Raw genomic sequence first — 10,332 nt, 5'->3', positions numbered from 1 at the left:
TTTGGTCCTCCGTGGCACATGATTGGGCACCCCTGGTATAGATGAGTGCATTTTTATTGTTCTTCATGAAGACGTTTCAGCAGCGAACTGCGCCTTGCTCACCTGTCCCCGGTCAGTGTATTAGACTGCTCTGTGTTAAGACCTCCCACAGAGAGCGAGACCACGTGTTCCACAGTCTCAGCCAAAGAACTGTCCCGTGTGCGTCACTACATTGCCCCCTAAAGCCTCCACCCAACCAGACTCAAAACATGGCTACTACAGTACACACTCTAAGCTAACAACCGGAAGTACTTCAGTGAGCCCAGTGTTGTGTGAGTGTTTCAGGTGCTACAGAACCCTGCGCTGGACACAGAGCTAGGCTGGAAAAGCCCACTTTCCTCAGTCATTTTGGACGTGTTTAGAGTCGGTCAAGGTTCTCACCGCAAAGACAGACTGGACCTGGTAGTTACAGTGGGACCCCAGTGTCCACAGTGAAACACAATCAATTCATCCTGCCAGAGGTATGGAGGGTTTATATCGATAGGGTTCCTTAGGGGGGGCCACACACTGCGTGAGGCTCACAGAGACCACACACACTGGGCAAGGCTCACAGAGACCACACACACTGGGCAAGGCTCACACACACACATACACACTGGGCAAGGCTCTTTCTCACACACACACACACACACACATACACACTGGGCAAGGCTCTCTCTCACACACACACTGCATGAGGCTCACACAGGCCACACACATACACAACACACACTGGGCAAGGCTCTCTCTCTCACACACACACACACACACACACACAATGAGGCTCACATAGGCCACACACATACACAACACACACTGGGCAAGGCTCTCTCTCTCTCTCTCACACACACACACACACACACACAACACACACTGGGCAAGGCTCTCTCTCTCTCACACACACACACACATACACACTGGGCAAGGCTCTCTCTCACACACACACACAAACACACACAACACATGATGGGTGAGGCTCACACACACACCATACATGCTGGGTAAGGCTCACACACACAACACACACTGAGTGAGGCTCACACACACACCATACATGTTGGGTAAGACTCACACACGTCCCGTTTCCGTGGTAGTGGAACCCGAACTGGCCCTCATTAATTTCCAGTGACAACTTTGTGAAAACAGTGAAATTTAATCTTATAGGGCTGCTCTCCTGTATGTGTTCCAATTATTCTCAACTTCAGGAAGGCTGGGCTAGGGTAAAATGCTTTTTAGATGATTTGCTTTTTAGATGATTTCCTCGACAACCACAATGCAATAGTAATTTCTGAAACTAAAACTGCATGTTTTCGTCCACTGTTAAACGCTGAATCTACAATAGCAAAACATGGGAATTAAATTCTTATGCCATATTGCATGCGGCAGAAAACGGGCACTTTGAGAGACAGATAATCTTATTAATTCTTAATTTTTACAGTACCTGTCTGCTGAAATTTGGTTCTTTCACAATGGCATTTTGATGATAACATGACACACATAAGCTGGAAGGGGAACCTGTAAGAAATTAGCTATCAACTCACATAAATGTATTTTTATCTGGAAATAATAGTCTGTCTACTTCAGTTTCTAGTTTCCTTTCCCCTCCAAGAATACATGGTCTTTTCCCATTTTAATCAGCAGAAGATTTTTCTGAAACATTAATTAGATTTACATTTATAATAACCCCCAGGCCCACAAGGTGCAACATAAACCGTAAAATATTCATATTTCAATTAAATCTGCTCAAATGAATGTAATAAATATCATCTGGCAATATTATTACCGCTTGATATAATGCCCAAACTGTTCATTCATCTTAAGTGCTCCAGAGTTTATTTTCCGATTTCAAAGTTAATAACGTAAGCGTTCACCGACCCTTGTCAATGAAATTGAGGCAATTCCGCAGCAACTAACAGAAAAATATTTAGAATGGAAAATGTCTGCGTATATCACAAGCCAATCCAGTGTCCAATTAGTCAGATTTCAGGTTAATCCGGACAGATTTAAGCGCTTTGGAAAACACGGTCACTGGGATGTCAACTACTGAGCAGTGTTCATTCTGCTACAGAACACAGCTGAGTGTGTTATCTGGACTGGACAGCTAGCCATCTCTAGTCTAGACATAAAACTGTTGCACATTTATCCAATTGTGAGTATTGTAATCATTGTAAAAGCCAGGGTGGGTTATGGGTCTTTTCATCTGTCATGTTTCTAGTTTGATTGCTCTGACCATTGACAAGAGACTTTCTGTGCCCCCCTCAGTTAGTCATTTGCATGTAAAATATGCCAATGAAGAGATATGAACAAACTCCAGTGAAAACACAGTCATTTCCACAAACCTGAGCACCAAGAGGATACGCAGGATAATTACATCAGCATTAGGAAGCGCAGGGATGCTGGTGATTCAGAGATTTGATTGCTTTTATTATTATCTCCTCCAGCCCTGCGGATGTGCTACATGGGAACATCTGCAGGATCATGGATAACCACCTCCCCCTTATTTTGTTTCTCGTTTAATGGGGGAGAGAGGGAGAAAGAGAAAGGGAGAGAAAGATAGTGAGGGGTGAAAGAGAAAGGGAGAGAGAAAGAGACAGGGGGAAGAGGGAAAACAGGGAAAAAGAGAGTGAGATGAAGAAAGGGAGAGAAAGAGGTGAGAGTGGGGTTGAGAGAGAGAGAGAAAGAGAGAGGATTTCTGTAGCCTACTCTAATGCTGAAAGTGTTATGAACATTAAAGACCGTCTCTGTCAAAAAGATTTTGAGACTTTCAAGAGAGGGCAGTGTTTCCACAGAATTAACAACAAAGGCAATCGATTCCAACAAGGAAAATAAAAAACCCAAAAAAAGGCACTTGTTTTTCCTGAAATTTTGGAGACACAACGCGTGAAATGGACATAATATTGAGAAATAATTGCTGAGGTGTGTTTAATTGCCTCCTAGTTTCCCTCCAGTCTTTTTATCACCTTTGGAAACTATTATTGCTGTTTATCAACATGAGGACCAAAGGTGTGCCCATGAAGGTCATAGAAGCCATGATGAGACCTTAGGCTTACCAAAATCAACTGTTTGGAACATAATTGAAAAGAAAGAGGGCACTGGTGAGCTTACTAATCGCAAAGGGACTGGCGATTCAGGTGTGGACTTGTCAGTGACCACTGTCCACAGAAGACTTCATTAACAGAAATACAGAGGCTATACTGCAAGATGCAAACCACTGGTTAGCCACAAAAACAGAATGGCCAAGTTACAGTTAGCAAAGAAGTACTTAAAAGGGCAACCAAAGGTCTCGAAAAAGGTCTTGTGGACAGATGAAACAAAGATTAACTTATATCAGAGTGATGGCAAGAGCAAAGTATGGAGGAGAGAAGGAACTGCCCAAGATGCAAAGAATACCACCTCATCTGTGAAACATGGTGGTGGGGGATTTGCACTTTGTTGCACGTCGCTCTGGATAAGAGCGTCTGCTAAATGCCACGTAATGTAATGTAATGTAATGGGTGTCATGGCCAGGGCATGTGTAGCTGCCGAAGGTACTGGCTCACTTATCTTCATTGATGATATAAGTGCAGATGGTAATAACGAAACTGAATTATAAAGTGTACAGACAAATCCTATCTGCTCAGGTTCAAGCGAATGATTCAAAACTCATTGGCCAGCTGTTCATTCTACAGCAAGACAATGATCCCAAACATACTGCTAAAGCAACAAATTGAGCATGCCTTTCATATGCTTAAGAGAAAACTTAAAAGGGTAACAAACAAGCATGAGCTAAATATGGCTGCAAGAACATCACCAGAGGAGACACCCAGCAACTGGTGATGTCAATGAATCACAGACTTCAAGCATTTCAACATGGTGTGACCAGAAAATATATAAAAATGCCCTTTATTAAAATCTGACAGTGTGCAATTTAACCGTGTGTAATTTTCAAAATGAGAAATCTCAAATTGTGGTGTACATGATTTGTCCCAAACATTATGGAGGGCACTGTATATATATATACACTTATTTTAACACATTTCTTTTATATTTCAAGTCTCAAAGGCACCCTGGGGTCGAGCTCAGATTTCACCAGCAGGGAAAGTGTAATAATTGTAATAATTAAATAAAAGGAAATTCAGTTAGGCATAACAGCATATTGTACGGTACAAACATGCCGTTGTACAGTGTCACTTTGGAGGGACAACAGAAGAAATATAATCGGACAAGAGGGAGGAGGCATTGACATGGAAAAACAAGGCAGCAGGAGCAGCCCTGATTCTCTGCAGGCCTCTCAGAAAGACCACCAGAGAAAGCGGCCTCCTTACTGTAGACTCCTGTTCCACACTGCCACCTGCTGGCACAGATCCACAACTGCAATCTAGCTGGAGGGTGACGGTGCAAACTATCAATCACAGGGACCCACTGAACAATTATTCACTGTGTTAAAAAACATTTTTTAGAATGAAATTGGAAATGGGTAAAGTTAGCAGTCATTACTGTTACTCTCCCCTAAGCTAGAGGTTCTAAATTATCTGAACAATAAAGCCCCACATCCAAACATCAAACATTTCCTTTGACAAAAAGTCATTAGTATCAGGATAGCCTTGAAGTGTTCTGCAGAACGTACAACAATGAATGAATACATATTAAAATAGCAAGAACTCTTGGAGAAACATCTGAATAATCTTGACCACACAGATGACAAAATGATCGGGGTAATGTGGACATGGTTGGCTATGGTCATATTCTGGTCATTAGCTTTCTGCCCTGTTTTCTCTCAGCCACACGAGAACCCAGGTCAGGGGTCAGAAGCCCTGGTCCTGAAGAGCTGCAGGGTGTACTGCCTTTTGTTTTCACTTTAAAATAGGTGTAATCAACTGGTTTTATTGTCAATTAAGTGCTAAGTAACAACAGAACTCCATGCAGCTCTCCAGGACCAGGGTTGCCGACCCCTGACCCAGGTGTAGTACAGTCCACTTCCAACCCCCCAGCCTAGGGTAATAGCCCAGTGTCATGGTGAGTTCTTCTAAACAAGTGTCACAATTGTTTTCATTATTTTAAGTTCCAAATGTATGTACTATTGCTCTTTCAGTGAGATTTTTGCTGATGAAATGACTTTCTGACTAAGCAATATAAAATCACTATGTAGATTAATATTCAGTAGACAATATATATCAACATATTTTTTGTTCGGGCCATACTGACAACAAACAAATTTAGTGTTTTTTTTTTTCATGAACCCAAGAAAAGAAGACAATTATTTAATAATACATTTTATATTGATGCAAAAATTTTCATTCATAAATGTTAATTTTGTCATAAAAAACCTTGCTTTATTGTTTTCATGAAAGACGTTGAACAATATGTTTCTAATTCAACAAACGGTTGATCAAAACAGTTAATATTTGTACACTTTATAATATTTTTGTCTAGTGTGATATACCCCTGGCTCTTTTTTTGTTCCGTTTGTGTACTATCCCCTGTATACTGAATTCTTACTGCATTCCTTTGTTAATTTTTTTTTTTTTTTTAAGGAATTAGAGGGAGAAATACCCTGTGTCTGCGTGGGTTTCCTCCTACAGCCCAAAGACATGCAGGTTAGGCTGATTGGAGAGTCTAAATTGCCCGTAGGTATGAGTGTGTGAGTGAATGGTTTTTTTGCGCCCTGCGATGGACTGGCGACCTGTCCAGGGTGTATTCCTGCCTTTCACCCAATGTATGCTGGGATAGGCTCCAGCAGCCCTGCGACCCTGTTCAGGATAAGCGGGTTAAGATAATGGATGGATGGATGGAGGGAGAAATAGGGTAATGCCACAACTTTTTGCTCTTTGTGTCTGGAGCCTTCTCTACAGCTTCTCTACTATGGGGCCTACACCGCTGGCTTTATAGAGGCGAGTTAAACCAGGAAGGCAGCCATCTTGTTCAAGCAGTAGATCACGTAACTTGTGCTTGTCTCGGTTTGCAATACGAGGTGGGAAGTGTTCTAGAAAATAGTGCACGTTCAATTGCCTCTGGTGAACCATAGCTTTCGTCTGGTCTTATCCATAATAGCTTCTCTATTTAGAGCATAACTTAACCAACACATGCCAGTAGCCAGCAGCCATTTTACATACAAATTACGAACTGAGGGGGGCACAGAAAGTCTCTTGTCAACCATAGCCAGTAAATAAATATAAAAAGTAGCCACTTTAACGGCAAGTAGTAATTAGCTAGTACCAGCAAAAAAAAAAAAATTTGAGGGCGAATTGCCCAAACTGATTAACTACCACTGCTTATATTAAACTCTTTGCCTCCACATCGTGCGTTAAAACAGTTTAACGACCATCTCGTCGTGGATTATTCCTAACGTATCTAGCCATTCTGCTTCTGCCCAATCCAGAACGAAAAGATTCGTCGGTGAATTTCTTACCGGAGACTGAGGAGAGTATTCTATATGTGTGTTGTTTTCCGCTCATGATTCAACAATTATGCGATCAATTTAATGCAGCACAGCGGTGTGTGGCAGATTGGGATTACAAGTTTGAATCATTGGGGTTTAAAGTGTCAATTTAGATGTTTTTTTGTTCATTTTTTTTTTTCTTATTAAAAATAGCGTTGCATACCTTCTCACGGGGGCATGTTTGTAGCAATACCGATTCAATGTGTTTGCGCTTTTAAGTGAGGCACATTCTCTTCGACTCAACTCATACCATCACATTTCAACACGACCGCAATCTCGGAGTACTACACCGGAAGTTAGATTCTGCTGCGCCAGAGAGCAACGTCTTTAACATCTTTGGCACAGAACTACAGTTCTGTGATCTTTGGCTGCGCTGTGTCGCAGCGAGAGGGCGGAGTAAGTTCAGCTGTCGAGTGACGCCACGTGTCTCCGAGTATCTAAATTCAGGCAGCGGCTCTTTATCTTTCCTTTTCTACCAAGTAAACCCACGGGGTTGGGAGCAGCAAGAATCATCGTGTCAACCACTTCATTACATTCCAGATAAAATGAAACTCTACAGGGATATTATCTCCGGTGAGAATGTGTTTCAGTTTCGCATTCAGATCTTATGACTGGGCAATGTTTAATCCTATGTAATACTGCTACATATAACGTTTGTAAACGATATTTGTAAGATTGCCATCGTTGATGTTCATTGAGGCCTAGCTGAAGAAAAACAGGTTTCACTGTGTTCCCATATGTTGCCGTTTGTATTCGATACAGTATTTTTTGGGGAAAACGCAGGAAACTCGAATTATTTGGCTAATAACTTTGAGTTGCGAAATGTGCAACTTTCGCGGTGTTAAGTTACTGAAATAGAATCTGATCGTTCAAACTCGGATGTTCGAACATGCTGGGACCGGTAACACGGGTAAGCTAACTAGCTAACGCTGGTAGCCTAATATAGTCTACCATTAATACGTGTCGGGAGGCCAGCTGTTGCTTTCTATACGTTACGTTAGACTATGGCTATCATTACGTGTAACGTTACATTGCTAAATTTTTAGTTGCCTTCCATTCATAACTAATTACCTTTTTGTTCATTTGCTACCTAACGTTAGATTGAATTCGGTTTCCTGGTTGAAGCACATTTTTCGGGATCTTGCGGCAACAACTTGCAACTTGAGCCATTTATTTTCTTCTTACAGGAGATGAAATGTTCTCGGACATCTATAAAATTACAGAATCACCGGATGGCGTATTCTACGAAGTTGAAGGAAAGGTAGGTTTCCGTCGGTTGAGTTGTTCAGGTGATTTTTTTCGCATGTGTGGCAATGGAAATTTTCTGGGTGGTGCAGTGCCGAGTTACGATTTAAATACCTTGATCTAACGTCAGTGTTAAAGCGGTGTAACTTGTTCAACCAGAACTTCAGTTAGAAACCAATAGTATAGAGAACGCAGCTTGATCATAAACCAGTAATTCGATTTAATGTTATTACAGGCATTTTGCAAACCTTTATCCTTAGCGAATAGCATGGTTTTGCACTTTTAAACGTAGTATCCATTTATATTGCGGGATATACTGAAGCCATACGGGACCATTTGTCTACCTTGCTGGAGGGAACAACGGCAGTGTCCCATTGGCGAATGAAACCTGCAACATTTTGGTTATAAAGGCCAGCTATGCTGTACTGCTGTCCAATTGCAATATGGTTACAAAATGCACAGAAGTTGCATTTCTTTAGCAAATGCTCTTATTCAAAGCCAACAGGTTACCTAATACTTGCATGTTCATTCTTGCCAAGTTGGCAATGTTGTGAGCGGTCTTAACTCTTTGTTGGTTTACTTCAACAGCTTGTCACCAGATCGGACAACATTGATGAGTCGGTCTTTGCAGGCAACCCATCGGCGGAAGGTTCGGAACAATGTGACGATGGCACCTCGGTCAGTGGAGTGGACATAGTCTTGAATCACAAACTGCAGTCGGTGGCGTACACAAAGGATGCCTACAAAGGCTGTATCAAAGGATACACTAAGATGTGAGTCATACCTTGGTCCCACATCTTGGGCCCCCTTCCCCCTTGCATCTTGACAAGCCTGAAGCTCTGACATGGGCTACCTGGGTTTTTAACGATGATGCAACATCAATATCTCCGCGCTTTCTGTGTGCTCTCTCCGTAGCAGCTCAGATTGAATAGGGGATAACATGGCCGCCACTCGTAGCAGCTCAGATTGAATATGGAATATAAAATGGCTGCCGTTCGTAGCGGCTCTGATTGCCAGTAATTCGATTGTTGAACCTGAAAGGGTGTGGGTGGGGGTGGGGGGGAATAAAAAAATTAGCATTGTGGTCATGAAGCTCGTTTTCCTTCAGCTGCAGATGGGTCTGGACCCTGTTGGCTGCCTCGGTGTTGTTTTATTGGCTCGAACATGTTCCTACAGGCTCAGGGACAGGCTGGCAGCGGACAACCCTGAAAAGGCAAAGGACTTTGTGGTGAAAGCTCAAAAGGAGTTCAAGAGCTACATCTTGCCCAAACTGAAAGAGTGTGAGGTGAGCGACCCTGGCTGCCAGCGGGCCGAGCAGAGGGGGGGGGGGGGGTTTGAGCGCTCCGATGGCAGATCTCCTGACCCTCCTCTCTCTGCCAGTATTTTTTAGGAGAGTCGATGAACCATGATGCCATGGTTGCCCTACTGGACTACCGTGAGGACGGCAACACCCCCTACATGATCTTCTTCAAGGACGGCCTGGAGATGGAGAAATGCGTGAGTCCCACAGCACGTTTCCGTGTTTCCGTGCGCTGAGAGGATTTTAGACCGCTTTGGGTTTGCATTCGGATTCAAAATCTAACTTCCCTGCATGATCCTTTCTGACTGAGTGGCAGGTTAGATCTACTTTAAGGGAAACGATTTCACATGAATATGGTATAGAATGCATTGTGTATAGGGTTTTTAAAAAAGATGTATAAATAAAATTTGTTGGGTCTTTGACATTTCAAGGTTGCCCTCAAAGCCATGAACGATATGTAATTGTATGGTAATATTGAATTCTATCTGATTTAGTTTATCATCTTTGTTTGCAGTAACACTTCCTACGTCTGACCGTTTTCGCTCGTTGCTGGTTGCCACTATCGGTATGGACCCCAAAGATCACCGGCTGGACCTCATTTGGAATGGAAGTGTTTTTAACTTTCACCAGCCTATGGACTGCATTTTCAAATTATTGATATTTTTGGAATGGTGGGTTATTTAAGCTTAATGGTGAACTGCAGTTTGAAGATTTATATATATTTTTTATTCCACCTCCCCCCTTCCTGCAAGTACACTACATTGCTACGGGTCAAATTCTTCTCTTCAGCTGCATCTGAACCTGCTGCTCCCCACCCAAAGCCCTGTTGAGGATTTCTGCACATTAAATTCTACTGAAAATGTGTCTTGTAGCATGTGGCTGCTTGACAGTTTCTGTTGAGCATCACAAGTGCAGAGTTTACTGGTTTCATTGTTACTGAGAATATAATTTATCAAATAAAGCCATTTATTATGTTTAACTGTCCCCGCCTGGTTTGTTGGGTCTGAACTGATTGCTGAAAATGAAAAACCCCCTCCTGTGATTTGTGGATTGGTCTTCACGGCATCCTCTTCAGAAATCATACTGTCCTTAATCCTTTTTCCACTTCATGTCCTCCGTCCTGCTGAAGTACTCATGGGGTGTAGTAAATCTAGCGCATGTGCACTGCTACTGCGTATAGTTCCCTACACTAGATGAGAAAGTAAAAGGCCCAAGATGAGGTTTTTGCTGAATACATTTGTCAGCATACTTTTCAGGAAGGCCATACTTTAGTACATCACTGGTTGTCATTGGGCTCTAAAAAGGTGCCTGCAGTTCTGGTATAGTAACATGTTGGCAAATGATTACTGGT

General features: G+C 42.4%; 1 protein-coding gene and 1 non-coding gene across 2 annotated transcripts; both read left to right on the top strand.

The window, feature by feature from the left end:
- The first annotated feature begins 6,854 nt into the window (after positions 1–6,854).
- On the top strand, positions 6,855–9,960 carry LOC133116585 (translationally-controlled tumor protein homolog). The gene is made up of 6 exons (XM_061226308.1): positions 6,855–7,009; positions 7,624–7,697; positions 8,270–8,454; positions 8,858–8,966; positions 9,062–9,178; positions 9,496–9,960. The coding sequence occupies exons 1-6, from the start codon at positions 6,982–6,984 to the stop codon at positions 9,496–9,498; spliced, it is 516 nt and encodes a 171-aa protein (XP_061082292.1). The 5' UTR covers positions 6,855–6,981; the 3' UTR covers positions 9,499–9,960.
- LOC133117300 (small nucleolar RNA SNORA31) lies at positions 8,497–8,625 on the top strand. The gene has a single exon (XR_009706081.1). It is a non-coding gene; the product is annotated as a small nucleolar RNA SNORA31 (small nucleolar RNA).
- Positions 9,961–10,332: the final 372 nt, after the last annotated feature.

Source organism: Conger conger, chromosome 17, assembly GCF_963514075.1.
Source record: "Conger conger chromosome 17, fConCon1.1, whole genome shotgun sequence".
NCBI classification, from domain to species: domain Eukaryota; kingdom Metazoa; phylum Chordata; class Actinopteri; order Anguilliformes; family Congridae; genus Conger; species Conger conger.
The sequence above is the reverse complement of the archived record's forward strand: the minus strand, read 5'-3'. Positions and strand labels throughout refer to the sequence as shown.